Consider the following 26,665-nt stretch of genomic DNA (forward strand, 5'->3'; position numbering starts at 1 on the left):
TTGTGGCTGGAGAAGGCCTCCCACTGCGGAACGGAAATTAGAACGGGTAAAAATCAGTGTGATGGACTATCCTTCTCCTCATGGTTCTTAAACCGTATTTGACGGCTGATGAAAAACCGTGACCCAGCACTGAGGGAAGACCGCAGGAGGACACAGGCCAAGGACACCAGCCCTGCGACACCCTGGCCGGGGGATCCTAGCCTCCAGAACGGTGGGGAAATTCATTCCCATTGTTTGAGCAAGAGAAAAAACATAATGTGTGTATATACACACGCACGTATACACACACATACATTTGCATATGTATCTAAAACACCACATCTGATGATCAATGAATATGGAGAAAACACTTCAGATAACCGTATTTTAAAGGTGGAAAGGGCAAAGGGACCTAATTACTTAAAGGTTCTATACGTCTTTCAACGTAGATTTGATACATGATATATGTGGATTGTAATACACTACACTACAGCCAACACTAAGTTGCACAGCAGTATATTCAAAAACACTGCACATAAATCAAAATGAAATTTTATGAAATGTTCAAGAGAAGCAAGAGCAATGATCAATGGAGAGAAGAGACGAATAAGATGGTGGCCTTCAGCCCTGACATACCAATAATTTAAATGTAAATGATCTAAGTAGGTCAATTAAAAGACAAAGATGAGCAGAGTGAACAAAACAAAAACACACACACATACCACCCAACTCCATACTGTGTACAAAACAAGTCAACCGCCAAAGCATGGTCCAGAGCACTGCGCCCAAAAGAGGCAGGGAGGGGAATGCGCACGGCGGCTGCCTGCCCAGGACCAGGGACGGGCCCCCAAAGGACAGACAGCTCCTGTGGGGGTGAGGCTTTAACTCACCAGCTCACACCTCCCTGCTCTTCTGATAGCACCTGTGCTCCTTACTAGCAAGAGGGGAATCGTGATGGAGACGTGAGAGCAAACCAGGAGAGTCAGGAAAGGCCCGGCAATGTGGGTAAGAGCTTTGTGTAGACACGTCGTTGGAGGAGTCTGCTCCCTTGAACTGGACCTAACATGTGTGGCTCCCAGTCCTCACGACTGCAGCTTGCACGGAGGGCAGGAAGCTCCCTGTAACCCTTTACACTGCAATGTTCTGGCTCTCGCACAGCTCCTCTAGGGACAGGAGCAGCCAGCTGCCACCCCGGGAGGTAGGTGACGGTACCCACGGCGGGCAGGGGTCAAGCGGCACATCCCCAGCTTCTGTCCGAAAGCAGGGATGAGGAGCCATTTAGATATTAGGAGCACGTGCTTGGTACAGAACTAAGGTCAGGAAACAGCATTTCAGGGATCGCTGAAGACTGACTACAGCACATAGATGTTTGCTGTGTCTTCTTCTCTGGAACCTAAAGGACGTAAATGGTTTCCAAAGAACAGGATATTTAAGATATTGCAAAAACTTTGTCTTTTAATGTTTTCGTTAGAACAGAAACATCAGTAAGTCTTCAAAGGCTTCTAAAAGCTTTGATAATTTAAAAATAAAAAGTTCATCTGAACTTTACAGTAAGTTTGTATCATAGTACACGTAACATACAAGGTCTTTAGGGCACGGTTGTACTTGGGGAGGACACCTCTCCTACCTCACGCATATTTAAGATCATTTTTTTTAGTCTATTAAACTTTGGTACTATAAGTTTTTATGCCTCGTACAATCCTAAATTTTTTATGCTTCTTTCCCCCAAAACATCAGACTTTTTTTTCGAATAAACAAACCAGTCTAAGTTTTCCACACATAGGAGAACTCATCACAGGGTAGGGGGTGGGAATGGTAGATTTCTCTCGGAAATTTGATTCTGATATGTTATCTTGGAGATCCCGAGCAAATGAATTCCTCTGAACCTCTATTTCCTTATCTATGAAATGGGGAATATGAAGATGTCTACACTCAGATTACCAGAAATACCACATCGAAATAGCCTGACAAGTGTTTTGAAAATTGCAGAGCAGCATGTGATCTAACCAGGTCACCATCTGTGTTCAGGCGGAAGCGTCTCCAGCACCAGAAGTGTCCGGACCTTAGATGCTTCAGTAGCTGAGAGACCAGGAACGGAACAGGATTTTATTCTCCTTGCTCTTATGTTTTACACTCCCAGATTAATCTGGTTCTCAAAAGTCATGGATAGGATTTTCAGAAACACACTAACTACTGGCGTGCCTGAGTGGCTCACGCAGTTAAGCCTCTGACTCTTGACCTCCGCTCAGGTCTTGATCTAGGGGTCATGAGTTCAAGCCCCGTGTTGGGCTCCATGCTGGGCTTGGAGCCTATATAGAAACAAAATAAAACAAAACACTAATTATTAATTCCTTATCTTTTAGCAACCCTTCCCTACATGCAGTTTGCTACTTTTTTAGATAAATTACCTGGGCTTTGTAACTAACATAGATTTTTACAGAAAGCCTATACTGGTTTGGAAATCTATGTAGATCTCATCCTGATGCCAACCGGCTTCTATAAACAGTCAAGGCATCTGTTATAAATAAGACATTACAGTAAGATTCTTCATAGATTCTTTCTTCAAAATCAAATGTAGAACTCATGCAGAGACCCCAAACTCCTGAATTCTTCAAAGTATCATCAACTTCTTATGAAAGCATCTTGACAATCCTGATGTAGGTCAGTAACCAAAGGCACGAGTTACTGAATGTGGCTAAACCCAACACACTTTCAACAATTTAGGGATAACGGAAAGGATTTGTTTTCACAGGTCAGAAAACATTTTTTTAAAAGTAATTATAAACAGTGTTCTTTTCCTTTGGGCGGGGAGGGGGGGTGGTTAAGTACAAACAAACCCAAGAGGGCAAGAACTTGGAACCGTCCACACTCAGAACACACAGGAGGAGTCGAGTACTTCAAACCCAGAAGCGAACCAACATTCCCCAAGAACAGTCTGTGTCTCTTTCTTCCATGCACTTAAGTCAACAGACGCTGAGACTCGGGGGTGGGGGGGAGGCACCTGCTACCAACCCCCATTTTACACCTCCACTTAGAACATGGGCACAACGTGGGATCTGCAGGTACGCAGGGCTGGACGGGGTTTGAAGGACAGTCACAGAAGCCCGAGCCATCGGCATCTGCTGCACACTCCAGGAACAGAACAAATCGGGGGCGGGGGGGGGGGGGGAGGGTCTCCTGTGTCTCTGGATGACAGACGGCTGCAGCTCCTCACCCTGCTGCTCTCACTGGCTGGCCCACAAACAGCGCTCCCCCCGCCAGACAGCTGAAGACGGCGCTCTCAAGTGGGCCCCTCTCCCTCCACGAAGCAAACTGAGGCCACCCTCTCTCTGTGGCAGAGACTGCGGCATCCCAGGTGTGCCCTGACGTCTCGTCCCACCACCTCAGCCGCCACACCCCAGTCAACAAAGGCGACGTTTGCTGACTTCTGGGGGGCTGTGGTGTAAAACAGTTTCCTGGAAAAGAAAACCACTAGTCTGGCCATGTCCTCCCTAAGGAGAGAAAGCTCACTTCCAAAGTGTGTGGTTCATTTTTTGGGTCCAATTACAGGACTTTGCGGAGATCTTCTTAAAACTGCTCTATGATATTCCAAGTCCAGTTTCCCTAGATCCTCCCAAAAGCTAACTTCTGCCATTCAGGGCTTGCTCATCCTTTTCAGCGCGCATTTCCAACACACCACAAGCTTCGAGCTTTGCCCCGGCAAAGGGTGAGAGTCCCAGAGGATCACTGGGCGGGGGCCGTGACAACCCAGGGCAGACACCAAGGCAGGTACCCGGAGAAGAACGCACGGCCTGCTGCCCACCTGCCGTCCAGGCCCGAAGGCACCTCGGGAATCGAGGTTCCTCCGTCAAGAGACCTGCCGTACAGCACGCACTGCTCCCAGCCCCTCTGCAGCCACCTCGTGTGACCTTCACGTGCCTGGGAGGTGAAGGCCAAGCACGTGTTTCCAGGGGAGGCCTGCGGCGGGGCCGGGGGCACTGGCCCCACGTTACACAGTACCAAGCAAGCTCCACAAGCTGATCGGCCAGGGTGCCGAGGGAGACAGCTCCAGCAGGCCAGACGGGCGACTGAGGCCCATTCCCTGCTCTGTCTTCCTGGGCAACTCCTTGCAAAGTCCTTGTCTAACGACGCCCGGGAGAGGCTCCCTGCTGGTGACCTGCCAAGTGCCTGGGACAGATGGTGGGAAATGCCCAAGGGGCACTGGGGTCTCCTGTTCACCTCCACTCTCACGGCCTCATTCCTCACCTGCCCCGCCCCTGGGTCTCCCCAGAGCCGGGGGATCCTCCCAAGGGTGTGGAGTCTCGGGAGGCTTGTTTCTGCCTACATACTCAGACCCAAAGCATGTGCTCCACCTGACATCCAGGTGGAATGATGTACGGGTCATTCTGGAACAAAGGATGATTCGTAAACCTGCACCTTCACTTTCAGGTTTCCAAAGTAACACACTGTTCTTAGACGCGGTTCCACCTTTCCCACAGCACTGCCACACGAGATGACGTTGCTTCCTTGCGGATCGACCCCAACCTTTAACCCTGACTTCCCAAAACCTCTGAGGTTACAGCGGCTGCTGGTGGTTGGGGGTGGAGGGGGAGATTTAAGTTTTGCTACTCAGCCTTCTTCGTTGTTAGAATTTTTCAGCAGGTATGGGATCACGTCTACAAAAACCTGTTTTTTATGTAAACCAAAAATAAGATAAAAGCCCAGACATCAGGCCTCTCGAGAGCCCTTCCCGGGTGAGAGCCAGAGCAGCCCCTGCACGACTGGAGCCCGGCCTAAGCAGTGCCTCAGCCTCAGCGGCACAGGCCATGCCCACGGGGTCAGCAACCTGGGCGCATGGGTGACGCCCCCCGCAGGGCTGTCCCGCGAGTGCCCACACGGGCACTCTGACCTCCAACCCCAGTCAGAGGCGGGCAGAGGAGCAGATGAGATGGTGCCCCTGCGAGAAGCAGCCCAGCCTTGAGACGCGGCTCCCGGAGCGGCCTGAGAGGGAGAAGGGCCAGGACCCCCGCCATTCCCTGCGCTCTGTGGACAGCGGCACCTCCCTCAGTGACTGCCGCTACATCTCTGGTGTCCCAGGCTTAAGAACGTTCTAGATGGTTAGAGCTGCTTCGCCCACCGCCTCTGCCAAGCTGACAGCCACCTCCTCTTGACGACCCAGCGTCACTCCGGGTGGATGACACCTAAGCCTCCTGTGCCGTCCGTCAAGGGCTGCTAGACTGAAGAGTAAAAATAGTTTGCAGAGGGCATAATTACACTAAAAATTACTCCTTATGTGTGTGAAATTCAAGTTTACTGAGGTGTCCTGCATTTTCTCCGTCAGCTCTAGTTCTGCCGCGCTCTCATCCGGGCCTCACCACAGATCTGGAAGAGAGGCAAACACGGGGCCCACCCGCCCAGGGGGCCCAGCGACCCGGTGAGTCTCTCGAGTGCCCAGAGCCAGAGCCCACCCGGCTCCACCCGCAGGGGCCAGACACCCGGGGTGCCGGGCCCAGAGACGGGAGGGCGCGGTGGGTGCCACAGGGTCCCCGTAGGCCGAGACCCATGTGACAGGCAGACACTTACCTGCGGGCAGAAGGTTTAAGGCAGGGAGCTGAGCATGAAAGGCAGCTGGAGAACCACAGAAGCGGGTGGGGGCCCACCTGGGAGGCGGCGTGGGGAAGAGCGCGCAGGAGACAAGCACTCGGGGCCACCCCCTCACAGGACTCACATGGTCCCATCCCCATAGTTGCAGTTCCACAGATGCAGGCCAAGCCCGAGAGGGTCTTCGGCGCTCAGGGCCCACGCTGAGCTTCCTCCGCGGCCCACGGGGGAGCAGGGAGGGCTGCTGAGCAGCGCAGCACCCAGCCCGGATCTGTTTTGAGGGGAAAGAGCCGGAGGGGTGGAATCTAAGCACGGAGATGAGACGGGAAGGCCCAGCTGGGCGTGCAGAGAAGGCAAGGGCGGGAAGCAGGCTCTGGGTGGGAGTGCGGGAGGGCTGAGACCTTCACCCTCACCCCGGGGTCAGCCGCCTCCCACCCCACCCCCACCCCCACCCCCACCCCCAGCCCCAGGAACCACGCCTGACCGCTGGGGCCCAGGAGGGCTCACTGGCGGGAGGCGCACTGCTGGTCCTCTGCAGCAGAGCCGGGCGGGCCTCCCGGGAGGGCAGGATTCGGGGCGCGGGGCCCACGCACCGGCCATCTGCCACACGGCCGGTGCTCCGTCAGCGAGCGCTTCGCGTTCTCATTTCCCGAGGACTCCATGCTGCCACGATCTACCGGCTTCCTGACGCATCACCTTCCTCTGCTGGAAAGTGCAACCTGGCCCTGACGTGGGACACTCTCCCGCAGACGCGGGGGGCCACGGGGAGCCGCGGGGGCGCCACACTGACCCCCGCTGCCAGTAAAGGCAGCTGCCGCCCAGCCGTCCTCCCACGGGGCCACAAGAGGAGCCAAGCAGGTCGCCGGTGATAGAGACGACTTCTAAAGAATCATAGCCTACCAACCCTTTGCCACATCTGTTTACCTTTATTCTCCCATCCTGGGCCCACACTTTTTATTTTTAAATACTTTCTTCTGTCTTCCTGAAACATTACCAGCACACTGAGAAGGGTTTTCTCACTTTTGTAGTACTCGCGCTGTTTTTTAAAGGCTATTTTCACACAGTTTTACGTCTGGCGAATCACAGGACCACAAAAGACGAGCATGACCTGGACGGAAGGAGCAGAAGCCGCAGCAGGGCAATCGCCTGGGGCCCTGGGCACCCCCTCCTGTTCCTCGGTGATCTTTTGAAAATACAAGTCTGATCTCAAACCCCCCTGGCTCTGGGGTGGATATCTCCCTCCCTTTGCGAGCCTCTTGCCACACCTGCTCCGACCTACCCTAGCCCGCCCTGAGATGCCGCCGCCTGGCAGTCCTGCTCTCTGCAGGGCCGGCCAACGAGCGTGCTCACCGCCCCCGCCTGGCACTTCAGCTGCTGCTTGCAGGCCTGGGCTGCTCTGGCTACGTGCCCCCACCACCATGCCCCCCCAGGGCCTCCAACAAAGCAGGCTGCACACACAGAGCAGCTGATCCTCTGTAACACGCCCGTGGCCACACCCCAGGCCTCGCTGCAGGACCACGCACCTCCCAAAGGTCCTTGGACCAGATCTCCCCTGCCACTCCCTGCTGCCCACACTCTCCAATCACAGCCCAGCCTCAACAGTAAGCGATTCAAAATGCCTCCAAGGTCTTAAAAACACAAAAGCAAAGCGTGTGCCACCTCACCAGGGAACTGGGTCGTGAAACGCCAAGAACGTATCGAGTGATGACAGGCAGGTTACCTGACATTTGGTCTGAGAACCTGATCGAGATGCAACCCCCTCCGCAAACCTCTTGCATAAATAAATGAATCATCAATCAAATAATCCACGGCTGTTACGGGCTGAATTGTGGCCCGTGAAATTTATATGCGAGGCCCTAACCCCCAGTATCTCGGAACGTGACTGTATTTGGGGACACAGCCTTTAAGTTAAATGCGGCCATCTGGGTGGGCTCTAATCCAATAGCTGATGTCCTGGCAGGAAGCGGAGGCGAAGACACAGAGGGACACCACATGAGGACACCGGGAGAAGGTGGCCGTCCGCAAACCAAGGAGACAGGCCGCGGAGAAGCCAAGCCTGCTCACTCCTCAGTCGTGGACTTCCAGCCTCCAGGGCTGGGAGAGAATACACGACTGTTGTCTGGGCCCCTCGGTCTGGGGCACCTGCCACGGTGACCCGAGGAGACTAAGATGACGGCGAGACGCCTCTGTGCAAGGGGCATGGCCCTGAGACACAAGCATCCTGGGGCCCGGCCCTGGCCTCCCCGGGCCACGGCCTCTGCTGCCATGGGGGGCGGGGGGAGGGAGGGTGCGGTGGGGGCAGGGCACACACCACTAGCCTGGGGAAGAACAAAGCGAGGAACGTATCTGGGGTGGCGGGAGGAATCTGGCACAGTGTTTCGTACAGTGTTACTGGAAAAAATGAATTCAAATTGAGCTTTGTGTAAGCACCCCCTCGTGGCTTGAAACCTGGAGAAAGGACATAAAGGAAGCGCACTGATAAATGACGGAACGTTACTGTGAGGAGGTGTCCGGCGGGTGCTCTGGGGATCAAGTCTTATTTAACATCTTCATTAGTGATCTGGAAGGAGCAGTAAACAGCACATTAATTAAATTTCCAGATGATACTAAATTTGGAGGTGCTACAGAAAGTCAATGAGGACGGCGATACGACACAGATGGGATCCAAAGAGGTTAGTTAGGAGTGGAGACACAATACGGGATAAAAATCTCAAAAAAAAAAAAGAAGAAGCTAATTAAAAACATGCCCCGTGTTCTGGAATGCTAGCTCCTGTAAGATGACGGCCTAGGAACAGCGCAGGCGTCCTTGTGGTCTGAGCTCTGCCCACTCGAGCCCTCGTGTCCGAAGCCGGGAGTCCCAGGGGCTCTGCAAGGCTCAGAGGGCCCCTGGCAATCAGAGTTCTCCTGACCTGCTGTTCACAGCTTGGAAGCCCACACACACTTGGTAACACGGCAACGTGAATCCGCAAAAGCGCGTGCAAACCCAAGCTGCGCGGATACCTCTGAGGACGTCTGCGGCTCCTGCACCCACACCTGGAAGGACAGGAGGCCCCGGTGGCAGGCACCCTGCGCCTACGGGAACACGCCGGGGACAGGAAGGCAACGGGACCAGCGCCGGCCACACCACAGCGGGGTCTGTAAATGTACCTGGACGTCCGAAGGGGTCAAGGGCCTGCGCCTAACACCTGCCGTCTCGTGGCCGCTCAGCTCCAGCAGCTGCCAGGTGGCCCGGGCGAGCCCTAACCTGGCGACGAAGGGGAGAGAAGGGCTGCGGCCCGGACGCCGGCGACCAGCACGCTGCCAGCCTGCAGGCACCACACTCCTCCCGGCCCGGAGGAGACGCCCGTAACAGAGCCCAGCGGCGCAGGTGCTGCCCCGTCCGTGCCCATGGCCGGGAACAAGCGGCGGGCCGGCGCGGGCCGGCTAAACAGATTACACGCACCCCCGCCCCCCGCACGCAGCACGCACACACACACACACACACACTGAAGCAGGGCTGTGCCGTACACACCCGACCTTCCGTCTGTCCGTGGACGGGCGTTACGGTAACGAAGGAGTCACAGGGAGAAAGGCAACGGCCCCGGGATCTCACACGCGAATCTGACACCAAAGGGCCGTGGGCGCACCACAGGGCGCTGCCGGGGGCCGGGCCGAGGCTGGGCTCCCTCACGGGGCAGAACCCGCGCCGCCAGGGCGCACGTGCTCGGCGCCGCCCGGAAGTGCCCGGGTGCGTCCTGGGAGCTCGCCGCGGAGCCGCGCGGGTGGGTCGGGGCTCCCGGGCCGAGGGCGCCGAGCCCCGAGGACTCCCGCGGGCTTTCCTACCGGCGCGTGTCACCTCCACCCCAACACCCCGCACAAACATTTTAACAAACGCACAGACTAGATAATCCACATAACGCACGCGGCCCGCGGCCGGGCCCAAGCGTCCGTGATGAAGCCCCGCCGCCGTCTCCACGCTCACGGTGCCTCTGGGCGCAGGCGGCCGCGGGGACACCCCCACCCCGCGCAGGCCTCCCCGCGCCGTCCCCCGCGCCTCTGGCTCCTCGCGCACACGCTCCACACCTGCCACGGACCCTCAGTAGTCGGCACACGCTCCTCACTCTCCACACCCCAACACACGTTCAGCACATGACACAAACCACGCAGCCTCAACAAACATCCACGCTCGACTCCACACATACCACGCGCACCCCGCCGCCCTGCTCTCGTCCGTCCCGGGCACGCGGGGGCACACCACACGTTCAAGCGTCAACGTGGAACACAGGACGCTTCCGTTTCCGAAATGCTGTCCCGGGGATGCGTGACAGTGGAGGCAGGCAGCGGCCGCACCGGAAGACGGGCCCGCCCGACGCCTGCCGCCCGGACACCCCCCCCCCGCGCCACCCCGCCCCGGGCCTGCAGGGCTCCCCGGACGCCTCCCCGGGGCAGCGGTCCCGCGACACCCTCCCCCTCTTCCTCTCCCGTTCCCGCGCCGGGACCCCGGAAGACCTCGCTGTCGCCTGCCCGGACCGAGCGCGCGCGTGTGCACCGAGGCGGCGGCGTCCCCTCTCCCGATCTGTGCGGAGGGTACCAAGGAAGTCTTCACCAGGGACAGACGGTGTGTGCCTCGGAAATGACAGGACTTGTGGTCACGCGCCTCCCGGGCCCGGCACTCCAGTTGGCACACGGCCGGACAGTGGCCCCGAAGGCCGCGCTTGTCCCCGGCTCCCAGGCGCCGGCCCTCGCGGACTCGCGGCCATTTGCTCAGAATTATGGTCTCCACAGAGAGGCCTTCGAAGAATTCCTTTCCAAGGAAAAGCTGCTTCCTCCCTTAGTTTATTTTCATAAGAGGACTGTTTAAACTCAAAAACGCAATTTTCTAATTTGATGCAGAGATAAACGGGAAATTGCAGTTTTAAACAGAAACCCCAGTGTTCTGGTCCGCTGCTACCAGAAAGCCCTGGGCTGCGGGCTCTGGGGAGCCCCGGGAACCGTCCAGGGCCGCCCCTCAACTCCACGCAGCGGGACAGGAGGCAGACCTCGAACCAGGTGGGCTCAGAACACCACCTGCACGCGCCCCACCGAGGCGGTGGCCCCCGGAACCCAAGAAGCTGAGGCCGCTCCCAACTCGCTCCAGGGGAAACCTCCGCCCAGCCCCCTGAGGCACCTGGGCCGTACTTCGTAGTGTCCTCCTAAGAGCCCAAAGGATACTGGTTCCTCTTAAAAATTAGCTGTTGTCACAGGCCATTATCAGAGCATCCACGCCTCACGGAGCAGAGGCCAAGCCCCGACCACGGAGCAGCCCACGGCGGGGCGCGGCCTGGGCAGGGATTCTGGGATTCTGAGCCACTGCCCTGCCCCGTTCCTCGCCCCCCTACTGCTCAGTGTGCTGCCCTGGCCTCGGGACTGGCGTGGAGGTCAGGCTGCACACACGTGGGAAGGATCTAGAAGTGGTCTGAAGCCGAGCTAACCAAACCGGCTCCCGTCAGCACCGTCTCTACATCTGCCCTGTGGGACGCAGTTCTGCTGCCTGGTACCCGCTGTCTCATCTCTCTGTCCTCAACTTTCCGTGCTACATCTTGAGTACAACAGAAATTCAAGCAATCAATCACAATAATTTTAAAATGTGGAATGCCTACAAATGCCTAAAGCTGGAGATTCTTAGTAAATCCATCTGTGACCTCGGAATGAACTAGTAGGGTCGAAACAGCCCTACTGTGCACCGAACTCCAACGGACAGGCTGTCTGGACCAGTGAGGACACCACCGGGGGCCATAACGCAGGGCCCAGAGGAAGTGACCCAGGAAGTGATCCACATCACGGCCAATGTTACTGTAGCGGCTGCAGATGACAGAGGGACAGTTTGGCCACAATGACTAGTTTAAACACAAGTCCTCACTGTCACCACATCAAATCTGTAAGTTAAAAGCAGCAAACGTCATTATTGAAATTGACAGATAAGCTACATTACGCCACGGTTCCTTTCTGTGCTTAAAAAAAAAAAAAAAAAACAACAAGAAAACAAAACAGAACCCTGGCCACAGATGACCACAAATAGTCTCTGGGAATGACACAATCTCATCCCATCATTGCGAGGATTCCATATGACATGTCAGGAAGCCTGGAATGGCAAGTGCTCTGCCTAAGAGATGCCCCGGGGTCAGACGGTGGGGCACAGGGTCAGGTCTCTGAGCACCAGGTAGGGCCCCAGGTGATGCAGGAAGCGTGTCCAGCTCGAGGGTGGGAAAGCTTCCCAGAAAGTCCACTGCAGAGCCAACATCTGCAGGGCACCTGGGCTCTGCCCTGTGTCACCCCAGGCGCCACGCCCAGCACTGTCCTCCGGCTGCATACTCTCCTTCCAGCCTCGGCACACCAGCCCCCTCTGCAGATGACAGGGAGTGAGGCTCACCGCGCTCAGGCCTTCATGAAGCAGACGGGCCCAGGCTCTGCCCAAAGGCACTTTCTCCCCATGATGAGCATCCTTAAGGCCGTCCTTCCAGGCAGGGCAGTGGTGCGCGGGCCTGGGATCCACAGCGGCAAGTCACCAGGCATTCAGAGCACAACCTGTGGGTGGCGGCATCTATGCCTGGTCCACAGGGTCACCTGTGTGTACACCTGTGTGTACACCTGTTTTCTCATCTGTGACATGGGGATAGGGGCAGAATGTGCCTCCTGCTGGGGTTAGAAACCATGGGGCAAAGAGCTCAGAGCAGCGCTCAGCACAGAGGAAGTGCCAGTGTTAGCCTAAACACTCACTCTCCCCAGATCTCGGGTCGAGGCGCAAACTTGTAAGGAAATGACATTACCAGGGGGCCAGGGCTGAAATGACAGAACAATGTGAAGAAATGACATAACACAGACACAATCACAGATACTGGGGTTTGCGCGGCAGTTCACGCATACAGTCTTCCTGTGAATTCCAACAGCTCCGCATATCGAGGCCAGCATAACTCTTCCCATTTTATAGATGAGAAAATGGAGGCCCAGGGACATCAAGCAGCCTTGCTGGTGACACATGGTGACATGGGGACTGGACACAGATGAGCGTCCTGAATCACCGTTTTTGGGGCCATTTCCAGTTTCACCACCCAAAACAGACATTATTTCAAAGTGTTTACATGGACCCTTTGAGTATTTCAAATATTCTCCAGGCTGGAATTCCAGGCCACGGACACACTGATCCAACATCTCCACACAGCTGTCCACAACCTCTCAAGAATCCCATCCTTGGATCGTAACCCAAGCTCGGAGCAGGCAGGCAGCTCACAGCAACTCTTGCTAACGTATTAAGTCCGACAACCCATGCTGACCTCCCCCCACACGCGGTCTGTCCACGCGCTCATTCACGATCCAGACATGTCTGAGTGCAGACTCTCCCCATCACTTTACGGGAACTACTTCTGTCCAAAGCTCTCCGTGGCCTCTCCCTGCTATCATCTATGAGGGCCTCTTGTGTCCCAGGGGCCTGGAAAGAACCTCCATCAGACTCTTGTGCATGGAAGGCCAGGAGAGCCCTTGGACCCAGACTCCAGGCAGACCCCAGAAGGGGCCCGCGTGGCTGCCAGCCACCACCTCCTGTGCTCTCTGGAGGCCAGCACAGGTGTGAGGGGCCCTGACTGTCACCAGACCAACGTGGAAGCTCCTTGGTTCAGAAGCTGGATGACTCACAGGAGCCAGCTACGGCAACAACCAGTTCCCACAAGGAGTAGGACCAGCTGCAAGAACCACCACCTACAGGGAGGCCCCAAGAACGGCCCACCAGGGGGTCAGACAGCCAGAATCCTGCCCCAGACACAGTGGCCAGGGAGGAGTCATCATTTTCTACCAGAAGCAACATTAATAACATCACCCAGTAGCACACTTGAACACTGTCCTGATCTGGGCCCCACATCAACAAAGCTGAAAAGAAAACCAAAGCTCAAACTCTCCTGCAGACCAGCTGACAGATGAGAAGGTCACAGCTCAAGGCTCAGGATACTAGCCAAGGCATTAGGCCATCCTGGATGACCTAGTAACGAGCCCCAGTACGGATCCCTGCTTGGGCCTGGTGCACCACCCTGGCTCATTCACGAGTGGGTCAGGAAGTTATCCACAGGCGTTAGGGAATCTCTGAGAGAGGGAGAGAGGGAGAGAGGGAGAGGGAGAGAGGGAGGGAGGGAGGGAGGGAGGGAGGGAGGGAGGTAGGGAGGGAAGGAGGGAGGGAGGGAGGGAGAGGGAGGGAGAGAGAGAGAGAAAGGATGTGCAAAAGGAGGCTGGGTCTCAGGAAAGGAACACCACCTGACCTACTTAGGGCCCTTTGGATCTGGCAAAGGGAAGTGAAGGCAGAAGCCAGGACCATGGGGTGTGTGCAGGGGAAGGGCCAGTGTCACCACAAAGGCTTTCGTGTCATACTTGAGGCTTCAGCCCCCCGCCCCCAACCCACCCGCCCCTCAGCACAGAGCCTTCACTGGGCCACGCCAACGCCAGCAGGAACATGGGAAGACGCTCTAGACTGTCATGTGTTGGCCTAACAGATCCGAGGACATTATCAGAAGCCTCGTGTGGCGTTAAGGGGTCCGTGTAAACGTTGCATTCCATTCCAGAACATACCTATGTTCATTTTAGGCTAAAAGTAACGCTTTCATTACTTAAACAGAATAAACATTCCAGAAAGACATACCACATTCATCCTGTACCCTCCAGGGCCCCTGGCATCTACCTCTGATGGTTCCTTACCCCAAATTAAGAAGCTCCCACAGTGATGGGAGTGGGAAGGATGGAGTGGGAAGCTGTGAGCCTCAACGAAGTCTGTGCTAAGGATGACTCTGAGGAGCTCTGGCGACTATGTGCCCAAGGGCTCCTATGGCAGCTAACCACCAACACAAAGGAGGCCACAGCTGCAGCGAGGCCCAGGCACTGCCACCCATCACTCCTGGTATGAAACTGTCAGGGTTAGGACACTCTCAGGACAGTCCCCCAAGTCCTGCTCTAAGCTGGGGCCTCAGGGATGCAGCTCCTTCTCCTGCTCCAACCTGGGGCCACCGTGGGCATGGATGCTGCTCTAACATACATCACCTGACATTTCCCCAACTCCTGTCTTTCAAATAATGGTGTAGTTCAGACTGTGCCCATTTTATAGATGGAAACCCCAAAGGTCACCTGACAGGTCCAGGATCACAGAGCTGGGAAACAGCAGGGCAGCAAACTTGCCTGACCCGGGCTCTTTCCACTGCCCATGTCCCGAGTGGCCGAGCCGCCTCTGCTGGCCACCGTGGTCCCTGCTCCCCTGTAATGGAGAAATACTGGAAAGTAACTGGAACTATACGGCAGAAATCACCAGACCACTCTGTATTTGGTTCCTTTTTCAATTTTTCACTCTGACGTTGGGCCTAATTCACAAACTACTGTGTGAGCTGTGCAAAGCAGCAGCACCTGTGTCTAGTGTAAGGTGGAGGACGTGGGGCAGAGGGGACGCCGGTCTCCTTCCTCTCAGGTCCCCCCTCGGAGCACAGAGAGAATTCAGCATTATCTTGGCCGGGCCTCCTCCCACCTCCTCGCTCGCTGCATCTCAGCACGCTCTGTCCTAGGAAGCCTACTACGTCTTATCAAACCTCACTGAGACTAGTATTTCAATTCTACTTAAATTAACCAATTCAACCCATAAGTATTTTCTGAGCAGCTATTACATAGCTATGTAACTGATCTTCCAAACTGGGCCACTTTTTTCCCTAATAGTTCATTTTTAAGTAATCTCTACACCCGGACATGGGGCTCGAACTCCCAACAGCACACTCCACCAACTGAGCAGGCCAGAGCTCCAACACTGATCACTTTGAAGGGAAGAGTGTGCTGGCCAGGAGGGCACAGGACAGGAGGCGTAGACCTCACCGGCTCAGGAGGCTGCAGGCACAGAGGTGAACGGGGAACATGTGCTGGGGCCCTTGGGTATCCACTGCCAGCAAGAGGCCCCACGAACACGGAATGTCATGCCAGCGCCCCTGAGTCGTGAGTCCAGCCGGAGGCCGGGATGGGAGAGGAGAGCTTCCGTGAGGAGGCACTTTCGGGGCAACGGGAGCTCAGGATGTGTGGGAGGGAGAGCATAAGCCGGTGAGGCATGGGAAGGCAGAGGCTCGGGGGGGCCCTGGGGGAGACCCGGAGATGCCCCCTCCAAAGGACATTTGCACCTGGGATCCAGCCATGCTCCCTGCTGCTTCCGGGGGCCTCGAGGGTCCCCCCGCCGCCCGGCAGCCTGGGGACCGGGGCCGGGGACTGAGCTCAGTACTTGCCAGGGTAGGAACACCCATCCACCCGGGGTACCTTAGTGAGATGCCAGCTGTGAACCCCATTCTACCTTTTCAAGCAAGGTCTTCATGTCCGGGACGGTATTTAGAAAAACATCTGAGAAATGCAGGAAAGCTTTTCAGAAGGCATCAGGCTAGGACACAGCCAATGGGTACCCAGGAGGGGACGGTGGTGGGAGGGACCAGAGTGAGGAGGAGGGCACAGAGGAGGACGCTGGTGCCCCCTGCTGCCCAAGAAGGGGCCAAAGGGAGCAGTGAGCAAGCACACACACAGGCACATCCACACCCCCCAGACACACACAACAGACACGGCACACACACACAGATGCACCCGACAGGATGCACATGACAGACGTAGCAGACACAGGACAGACACGACACACACGCAGGCACACATGACATATGTAACAGACACAGGACACACACGTGCAGGACACACGCAGGCACACTGGACACATGTAACAGACACAACAGACACAGTGGCATAAGCAGACACACAAAAACAGACACACACTCATTCAGAAAAAAGGAAATTAAAGTGGCAAAGTCACAGTTTTTAAACAGCCGACCTATGAAGCTCATCTGACGCACAGACTTTTCTCAAGGAACCTCCAGTGCACCCGCCTGAGGACAGGAGGGCTGACGCCCCAGAGAAGCCCCTGGGGAGGTAGAGCCAGGTGGGGAGGGAGGCAGTCTGAACACCTGCAGCTTGGAGGCAAAGCGGCGGAGAACACGTGCCCGCCTTCCCGCGATGACCACGACGCCTTGGGACAAAGGCTTTCCTTCCGGAGGACACGCCGGCCTGTGTCCCGAGGGGCCCCCTCGCCTGTCCCCACCCCTGCTCCATACCCAGCTGGCCCCGTGCTCCGCTGCGGCACAGACGCCCAGCCCCGCCAGGCTCTGGAGCCCTGCTGAAACGGCCTCCATCCTCCCACATGCCCTCGTGTTGCCTCTGCGGTGACGCATTTCTTGTGAAATTATCAGAAAGAAAAGCTAGAGTTGGGTTTTTTTTTAAATCTTCATTAGGGGGATCCCTGGGTGGCGCAGCGGTTTGGCGCCTGCCTTTGGCCCAGGGCGCGATCCTGGAGACCCGGGATCGAATCCCATATCGGGCTCCCGGTGCATGGAGCCTGCTTCTCCCTCTGCCTGTGTCTCTGCCTCTCTCTCTCTCTCTCTCTCTCTCTCTGTGACTATCATAAATAAATAAGTTAAAAAAAAAATTTAAATCTTCATTAGGCAGAAAAAGTTCCAGAAGAGTTCAGTGTCCATCCAACCCTGCCCCCAGCACCCAGACTCCGAGGTTCTCATCATCATCCCAGGTGACGGCTAAAATCACATTGTCACCTGCTCCTTGCACGACACAGATGTCAGCTAGCCCACGTGGGTGCAGAGTCTGGTCTGAAAGAGTCTGCATGTTTAGGTTGCCGACAAGAAGCTCGGCCTGCACGTAGCAGCTACTTGGGTTGTGCGAGGGGAACTGAATCCTGCTGCTTACCATCCCTCCTGAGTAGAACAATGGAAGGTACGGAGGGAGCTCTTCTCATCTGCATTTTTAGAAACGAGCTGTGAGTTGGGGCACCCGGTGGCTCAGTCGGTTGAGCGTCTGACTCTTGGTTTCGGCTCAGGTCCTGCTCTCAGGGTCGGGGGATCAAGTCCCGCGTCAGGCTCTGCACCCAGCACAGTCTGCTTGGGATTCTCTTTCTCCCTCTCCCTCTGCCCTCCTCTGCCTCATGCGCGCTTTCTCTCCAAGATGAACAAATGAATCTTTTTAAAAAATGAGCTGTAAGTTAATCCAATTCTCCACATTCACATACAAGGCCATCATGATGTCCCAGGGTGTGTGTGCGTGTAGAGCACCAGAGTTCCACCGCAGTGCAGACTTCACCAATGTGCAGACATTTTTTAGCCTACTATCATATATGGATATAATTTAGACACGGTTGTTCACAGAAAATACAACTTCCTAGATTTCTCAAGAAGAGGCCACCACTCAAAGGGGACTCCACATCTTAGGATGGCACCAAAGCCCACGTCTCCATGGGTCCTCCCTCCTTTCCCCCAATGAGATCCACAGAGAAGGGTTTCTGGACTCATGTGAACAGGGACACGATAACGGCTTTAAGCGAGGACAAGTCTCTGCTAGAAGCAGGTCCCTACTAGAGGTTCTGGGAGGTTGGTGCCTGGACCTGCTCCACTGCCACCCTTCGGCCCTCCTTCCCACTCCCCGCCCTCCCTGCCCCTGGCAGCCTCCTCCTCGGGGGGGGGGCACAACTCAGGGTGTGAGACACACAGCTCAGAGGCTCTTGGGCTCTCAATTAAAGGATGCTACTACCACTGTCTAAAATATGGTGCAAACCCATGGAAACACGGATGGGCCACAGCAGAGCAGGGACATGCACAAGAGGGGCAGCAGGGCAGCCAGGACACCTGTGTCTATGCAGTGCTCACAAACATGAGCCAGACAATGAGCAGGATGGGGAGTACGTGCTGACACCCACACATGGCCCTCAGCAGCCCAGACACTGAGACACGGAGAGCAGGACACAACACAAATTCGCAGGAAGATAAAGAGCAAAGTGCACTTGTGGTCTTCACACAAAGATCCACTGAAGCAATGGTGATGACCTGATTCCTATCCCAACCCACATCAGTGAGGCTCTAGGTCTAACCCACATCTAAGGAGCCGCAGGGCAGAGCCTCAAATTGGTGGGGAGCTCAGTGTAAAGGACAGACCACAAGTGCCTGGGTGCAAACGTGTGCAGTCACTCTGCAGCCTTCAGTGCATGAAGTTCGCATGGTGAGCACAGATCCTTGCTCCAAGTTCTTCAACGGGTGTTTGAACTGGACCGGCTGGGCCTAATCCCGGGACCGGGACTTGCACAGACAACCTGGTGCGGATCAGATGTGGACTGGAGAGGGGCAGGGAGGGGCGAGGAGGGGTGGGGAATAGCAGGGCAGCTCCTTCCCGGTGAGAGGAGAAAGAAGGTGCTCCTGGCACCTCCCCACCTCCCCATCTCACCCCCTCCCCACCTCCCCACCTCACCCAGGCAAAGAGCCTGCGCTGCAGGTCTGGAATGTGTTAAGTCCCACCTGTGAGCAGGAAAAGCTGAGCTTAAAAAACAAAAAACAAAAAACAAAAAAAAAAAAAAAGGAAAAGCTGAGCTTTGCCATGAAACAGTCATCTTTGTCCCCAGGAAGGCTGACCTGGGAGGCAAGCATGGCACAGGGGGCTGACCACCATGGAGGAGCAGTGGCAGGGGGGTGCGGGAGGCTTTCCGAGGTCCTGATGAGGACCTGAGACGCAGGCGGCCCGATGACGCGCTCCACCCCCGAGCTGTGGACAAACAGGGCAAGACCAGCACTTCAAGCCACGGCCGCTCACAGCCCCGGGGACCGAGCACGGGGTCAGCAGACAGCCAGCAAGCCCCCACCGAGGCCGGGACACAGCGGCACCAGGACCCCCCAGGCCGGGTCGCCCCAGATGGTGGGGAATGTATTTGTGGCGCTTCCCCACGCAGCCTACAGAAGGATACTGAACCCAGTGCCGAGCCAGGGGACACGGTCTTTGAGAATCTGAACAGCCTGTTAGAAGCCACGGGCACACAGAGGATGCTGCCAGTGAAGGCTCAGAGGGAGGGGAATGTTCTGGAAACAGGAGGAGGGTCCCTGTTAGGAGGTGGCAGAAACAGAAGCGGGGCAGCGGGCTGGGTGGACCAAGGGTCCTGCGCGGAGAGCGAGGTGGCGCCTGGCCTGTGTCTAGCTGCAGATTGTGGAAGGTGACAGAAGGAACAAGGGAGTCACGGTGAGAACAAAGGAACCCAGATGTGAGACTCGAGGGCTCTGATGTGCTCAGCCACACTGGCAGGAACACCCGCTAACACTCAGAGACTTGCTGCTGGAAAGCGCCGCAGAGAGAACAGGCTAAACCCTCAAGGGGCACCAACAGGCCAGGGTGCGGGGACAGGAAGTTCCAGCTGGAGGGTCAGACAGAGGCTGGGCAGAGAGGGAGAGGGCCTTCTCCTCCCGGCAGGCACCAGGGGAGACAAGAGACCATCTCAGGAAGACCTGGGGGTACGGCTTGGTGTATGGACTGCGGAACCTGCCTCACAAGACCCTGCCAGCCTGCACTGGACACAGGTGGCTACGTAGCCCACATGTGCCCGCAGGGGTGAGCTGGTGGTGTCCCTGGCTGCACCTGCCAGCTGCCCCATGAAGGACAGAGGAGGGCCGGTGGGCAGGGCTGAGAGACGGACCTGGGGCCACTGCAGGCCCTCCAGTGGCATCTGCCCTACGAATGGCCATGGCCAGTGGCTCCTCTGACCTCCCATTCTCCTGTTTGAACATTATGTCAGCAGCTATCACCCCACACCTGTCCCAGCGCCATGTGACGGGCAGATGACTTCATAGCTTCACGGGTCAGCAGATGAGGAAGGAATGTGCGGCAGGCAGTGACCCCGATGGCACATTATACCCAGAAGCCAGATGCACGCCTGGAGCTGACCCAAGGCTGCTGCTGCGCTTGTGGCCAAGAATCCAGAGGTGACAAGTATGCTCTGCATAGATGAGGTCGTGGCCCCTGGGGAAGCAGGTGCCGCTCACATATGCAAGGGCCCGGATGCCACCCCTAGCACGACACCTTTTTGCAATCTGCTCCCATGAGTACAGGCAAGACCTGTGACCGACCTGCTTCTGACAGGATATGAGAAAGGTGGTGGGATGTCACTCCTGTCATTCCGCCGTGTTCTATGGCAAAGGTAAAATTCAGGTCAGCTGATCTTAAGTTCATCTAAAGGGAAATTGGGGGGATCCCTGGGTGGCACAGCGGTTTGGTGCCTGCCTTTGGCCCAGGGCGTGATCCTGGAGACCCGGGATCGAATCCCACATCAGGTTCCCGGTGCATGGAGCCTGCTTCTCCCTCTGCCTGTGTCTCTGCCTCTCTCTCTCTCTCTCTGTGACTATCATAAATAAATAAAAAATTAAAAAAAAATAAATAAAGGGAAATTGGTCAAAAAAGTTTGAAAGTCACTTTACCAGAAGAGGACCAACTGCACTTTCATTTGCAGACCTCTGGCTATCTCTACCTAAGGAAGGCTGCCAAGCTCCCGTGTCGGGGGGCGAAGGCGGCGGCAGCAGCATCAGGGGGATGGGGGACAGCAGACCCGCAGCCACGTGGCCTGACATGCAGTACGGCACGCCATCCGGCACAGGGAGGCAACGCAAACCACCATCAGCAAGGGCGCTGGGTCGTGGGGGCGGGTAAGTGTGAAGGCTGCTGCGTCCCAGATACGCTACGGCAGCACCGCCTCGGCCTCCGTCCCTGTAGGCTGCATGGGGCAACCTTGCCCCGCCCCACACTGCGCTGCTGGGGGGATGGCAAGTCCGAGCGGATTCCCAGGGAGGCTGTTCCCAGCCAGCGAAGGCGCCAGTCCATGCTAGGAATAACAGGAGTAAGAGGTAAAGAACACAAGGGGCTGGGGGCGGCGGGAAGGCCTTTCAGAAAACAACTTTTCTGCCCTGAAGAAAAACAGTGTTAAAAACATAAAGGTGGGCGTGACGTGAACTAGAAAGCCACGGAGGGAGAATCCCGGGGAGCAGCGTCTCAGCACAGGTTCCGAGCAGCAGGGCACCAGGCCGCCCAGAGCAGACAGACAGCCGTACACACGGGGCTGAGGCCAGGGCAGGAGAGAGGAGATGGCAGGCGGCGCCCGTGGGCAGACGCGCACAACGCCCAGACATACCTGGTGTGCGGAAGACCGAAGGAAACATTTTAGAGACGACCTGGCACAAAACAGACTTTATTCCGGCTTACAGAGAAAGATGCAATGGGGGATCTTTCCCCATAGCCAGAACTTGAACACCAGTTATGGACAATGACAGAGAGAGGAGGAAGGAGGAAGACGCATGGCCTGCCGGGCACTGGGTTGACACAAACGTCACGAGCCCCAGAGCCAAAGAGCACAGGTGGCAGACATTTATTAGAAGCATGGACTCCCAACACGCCTGTGCGCTGCACGCAGGGAGGGGTTACTGAAGAGCATCATCCCACACTCTCGTTACCCTGTAACTGTTACCGTGCACACGTACACACAAATCGCTGCCCTCCGAGGGGCCCAGCTAACTAACACAGGAGGACACTGACCTCTGTCGTTTGAGAGCCTCCAGCACATCAGTCCCCAGCCCCGAGAGGTCCATGTGGCTGGAACAGCCCTGAGCCCGGCTTCCAGTCTCAGGCTGCGAGTCATATTCCCTGCAGCAAAGCGTCCGCCTACAGCATCACGGCTTCCCTGTGAGCGCAGCACCTCTGCCCACCACCAACCCCGTAAGTCATGCGCTGACCCAGTGGCCACGTAAGCCCCAGGTTGCAGGTGCATAGAAACCCCGAGAACACTCACGTTTGTTGTAGCAGGTGGCCAGCACGCCTCTGTCCGCAGGACTGGTGCTGATGTGCCAGATCTCACCCACCTGATGGAGGAGGACGTTTTTGTTGATAATGTTGTTTTCATCATCAAAATCTATGATGTGGATCTACAAATACAATGAAAAAGAACATCAGGACCTCACTTCCCATGTGCCTGTGTTAAACAGAGTGACTACAAAGAATAATCACATGCATCTTTAACATCTTTAATTAACTGTTACTGTTACCACACTGATGGTAGATACACTTCTGTGAGCTCACCTCCCTGTGTTCTTCTCAAAAGACAAGTCGGAAATCCCCACCGAGTATTTGGCTGGCACCAGGGCCAGAGTTGTCAAGGGTTGTGCCTAGGACCCTAGAGCCTCTGAGGCCCGCGCGTGGCTGTGGGGCACAAGGAGCGGCGCGAACAGAGCTGTGAGAACAGCACACAGCCCGGGCCAGGAAGGAGCCTGGCGAGGATGGTTACCCACGGACGGTGGACTGCGGCAGCTTCTCCTCTACCTCTTTGTGGTCTGTATTTGTGATTTTGTGGGGTTAATATGCATTACTTTGCAATCAGAACAAACAATAAATGCTGTTTTAAAAATGTTTCCATGAGACAGAACATGAGAGACTCCTAACTCTGGGAAACGAACAAGAAGTGGTGGAAAGGGAGGTGGGCGGGGGGTGGGGTGACTGGGTGACGGGCACTGAGGGGGGCACTTGGAGGGATGAGCAATGGGTGTTATGCTATATGTTGGCAAATTGAACTCCAATAAAAAATAAAAAATAAAAATAAATAAAAATAAATATAAAAATGTTTCCATGACACCCAGAAGCCTCTCTGTGCCACGCATGGCCCAGTGGGCCTGGTGCCTGTCTTCACTGCTTCCTCTTATGCCCAGTGTTAACAGAACAATAATCACCGGTCCCTGGAAGGGGTAGCTCTGGACTCAGGATTCAAACCCCACATGGACACCGCAAGCCTGTGTGACTGTGCGTCCGTGCAACACTGAAGATAAAGATTACAAGAAACACCACGGTGAAGGCAGTGCACACTCGGGCCTCCCCTCACCTCTGCAGGAAGAGATGAATAACCATTCCTGTTACTTTTACTTCTAAAACTGCTTTCAGGAGCACCTGGGTGGCTCAGTGGTTGAGCATCTGCCTTGGGCTCAGGTCGTGACCCAGGGGTCCTGGGATCGAATCCCACATCCAACTCCCTGCAGGGAGCTTGCTCCTCCCTCTGCCTGTCTCTGCCTCTCTGTGTGTCTCTCAAGAATAAATAAATAGGGATCCCTGGGTGGCGCAGCGGTTTAGCGCCTGCCTTTGGCCCAGGGCGCAATCCTGGAGACTCAGGATCGAATCCCACGTCGGGCTCCCGGTGCATGGAGCCTGCTTCTCCCTCTGCCTGTGTCTCTGCCTCTCTCTCTCTCTCACTGTGTGCCTATCATAAATAAATAAAAATTTAAAAAAAAAAGAATAAATAAATAAAATCTTCAAATAAATAAATACATAAATAAAACTGCTGCCTGAGCGGCTCCGTCGGTGAAGCATCTGCCTTCTGCTCAGGTAAGCATCTCGGGGTCCTGAGATTGAGCCTGGCATTGGCATCAGACTCCCTGTTCAGCAGGAGTCTGACTGTCCCTCTGCCCCCGCCCCTGTCCCTCCCCTGTGTGTCCACCCCTCTCTCCCTCTCTCTCAAATAATTTTTTTTAAATAAATACATAAAACTGCTTTTGGTGTTTTGGTGTTTTTCCCTCCACACATGAGAGAATTTTACCTGTAAATATTTTCTCCCTCCATGGACACGTTACACATTTAAAAAGCCATCAATAATTACTAAATAATTGATTCCTGAGAAAAATATTTGGCAGTACTTACTAAGGTTAAACCTGCACATGTCCTACGCCCATACCTACTGCTGGCTCTATACCCAGCTGACACCTGGGCAAAGGACACGCACCAGAGAGCTCACGGCAGCTTCGTTCATGATGCTGCACCAAGAGCGGTGCACAGCCCAGACGTCCATCTACAGTGGGACGGGGAAGTAAGCGGTGGCATATCTGTAAAACGGGCCCCAGGGGCTGTCGGTGATGGTGGTGGCGGTCCTGCGGGCATGGGGTGGGTGTCAGTGTGTGCATGAGTGTGTAAAAGGTGTCAGACTGGCTACTTTAGACACATGGAGTGTGGGCACATTACACCTTACACACAAATCCACTAGAGTGAGCATAACCACAAAATTCAAAAGTGAGAAAAAAATCATTCTTTATTGTATCTCATGACATTAACATTTAAAATAAGAATTCTGTGATGCTGATTGAATGGTGACAACGCACCCTGCGAAGGCTGTGGTAAAATCGGTACACATCGTACATTTGAATAATTCTTTCTAAAGATTTATTATAACATGTAAATAGAAACTACATAAATGTTGAAATTGATATAATTTGATTTCTTAAAACCTGTCCCAGAGAATGAATGAACAACAAGAAAATTATGGAGTATTATATAGTTTTAAAAATCATGAAAAAGACGGGGCAGGGCACCTGGGTGGCTCAGTCAGTTGAGTGTCTGACTCTTGGTCTGGGCTCAGGTCATGATCTCAGGGTCACGGGGTCTCAGCGGGGAGTCTGATACTCCCTCTCCCTCTGCCCCTCCTCCCCACATGTGCACACTCTCTTTCAAATAAATAAAATCTTCTTTAAAAATCATGATAAAGAGCAATTATAAATACCAAGAATACAATGAAAGCATTAAAATTTACAAGCAGAATATAAAATGACACACAATTATATAAAAGTCACATGTGAACACAGACTACTAGGCAATATACAAAATATGGAATAACTTTTGTGTTGTTAGGGTAATGAGTAAATGTTTTTCTTCATTATTTGACATTTCCTACTTATCTGGAAATCCATTAGGACTGAAAACATGAATGAATGCGCTGAAATGCACTTCTTTCCTGTTCCCCCCTTTTCTGTGCCTCTGCCGCGCACTAAAGGGCCAGGAGCCCCACACGGTGACACCACCAGAGCTCTGGCGTCAGAATTCCCGTTTGCTGGCTCCATCCGCCCACCCCAAAGCAAGCCCACCGTCCGTCAGCTGCACTGACCCCCAGCGCCCTGCGCCCCAGCCTCTTCCCAATGGCCCAGGACCCCTGGCTGCCGGGCTCTCCTGCCCAGCGTCCCCGCCCCTGCTCCAGGCCGCGCTCACCTGGGGAAGGGCCTTCCCTCTCACAACCTCGCCAGGACACCCTTCTGTCACCAAGAACATGCTGTCCACAGGCTCCAAGGCCTGACCCAAAGTTCCTCTAGGCTCCTTTCTACACCTCCGGGCACACGGACACAGCAGGAAGGAGGGCCAAGCCCAAGACCCCCCCAAGTCCTCCTCTCCTAGTCTGACACGCACTGATACTACGGCCCTTAACCTTCATCTGCCAGCCTGACAGTCTAAGGTTCTTCCATGTAGCATCACTCACAGCGGGTTCGTGGGCAGGCCCACAGAACACATCTTCATGAAATGTTATGTTCAGGAAGGACCGTAAGACGCCAGGACAATGAAGAGATGGGTCATAATGGCCAAGAGGTACATGGGCCAGGCACGGCGCTATTTGACGCACATTATTTCTACTAATCCTTAACAGAGCCGCGTGCCACCATTAGCCACAGTCCACAGGTGGAGGAACCCAGGCCTCAAAGGTGAAGCCGGGTGTCTCATTCGGTTAGAAACAGCATTCCAGAGCAGGTGCTCTGAAGCCCCAGGCCATCCGGGGCACACGGAGGCTCCCCGCTCTCCCCTGGGCTTTGCAGCAGGTGAGCAGAAATCAGCTCCTGACTTCAGAGGAGACCGAGGCTCCAACCGCCTGTCCTCAGGGCACGACCCACTCCCCAGCTTATGCTGGACACACAAACAAATACTCGGAGGAATACATTTATGCAGCTCCAGGCCAGTTATGAAGACAATTCCAAGACAACACTGTAACTCGTGAGTGCAAAAGATTATGGGGGCACAGAAGGAAGACCAATGAACACTGGCTAAGAGGGCCGGGCAGACGTGGTCATCTGGGTAGCGCTTAATCTTCACTTGATGTGCTTCACACCATATCTGAGTTTTTAAAATGTTTTAACAGCTTATAATGGAGACCAAACTCATCTATTTTGAATTACCATTATTAAATCTTTTACAGTCGGGTTTACTAGTGCAGGGTTACGGGCCCAGATGACTCTCTGTATAAGAAGTTAGGAGAAAGAGTCATAAAATTCATTAGGAAGCCCATAAAGATGTTCACGCTCGTCATCTTCCTGGAGAATCGGGCCTTAGAGAAGGGTGTCCCTTGTCCCTTGCCCACAGACCCTGGCTCCTCTGTGGCCTGGAGCCAGACTAGAGCCTGTCACTCCAGGCCATTGTATGGTCTCTCTACTTCATCTCTCTTCCTGAACTGAAG

At 55.2% G+C, this 26,665-nt stretch overlaps 1 protein-coding gene across 1 annotated transcript in view; it reads right to left on the reverse strand.

Annotated features, from left to right (window-relative positions):
* EIPR1 (EARP complex and GARP complex interacting protein 1) overlaps positions 1-26,665 on the reverse strand; it is a 121,376-nt gene that overhangs the window by 74,477 nt on the left and 20,234 nt on the right. The window contains exon 3 of the mRNA XM_055327521.1: positions 22,211-22,343. Coding sequence (XP_055183496.1) covers positions 22,211-22,343 — 133 coding nt within the window. The remainder of the gene's footprint in view (positions 1-22,210; positions 22,344-26,665) is intronic.

Source organism: Nyctereutes procyonoides, unplaced genomic scaffold, assembly GCF_905146905.1.
Source record: "Nyctereutes procyonoides isolate TBG_1078 unplaced genomic scaffold, NYPRO_anot_genome, whole genome shotgun sequence".
NCBI lineage: Eukaryota > Metazoa > Chordata > Mammalia > Carnivora > Canidae > Nyctereutes > Nyctereutes procyonoides.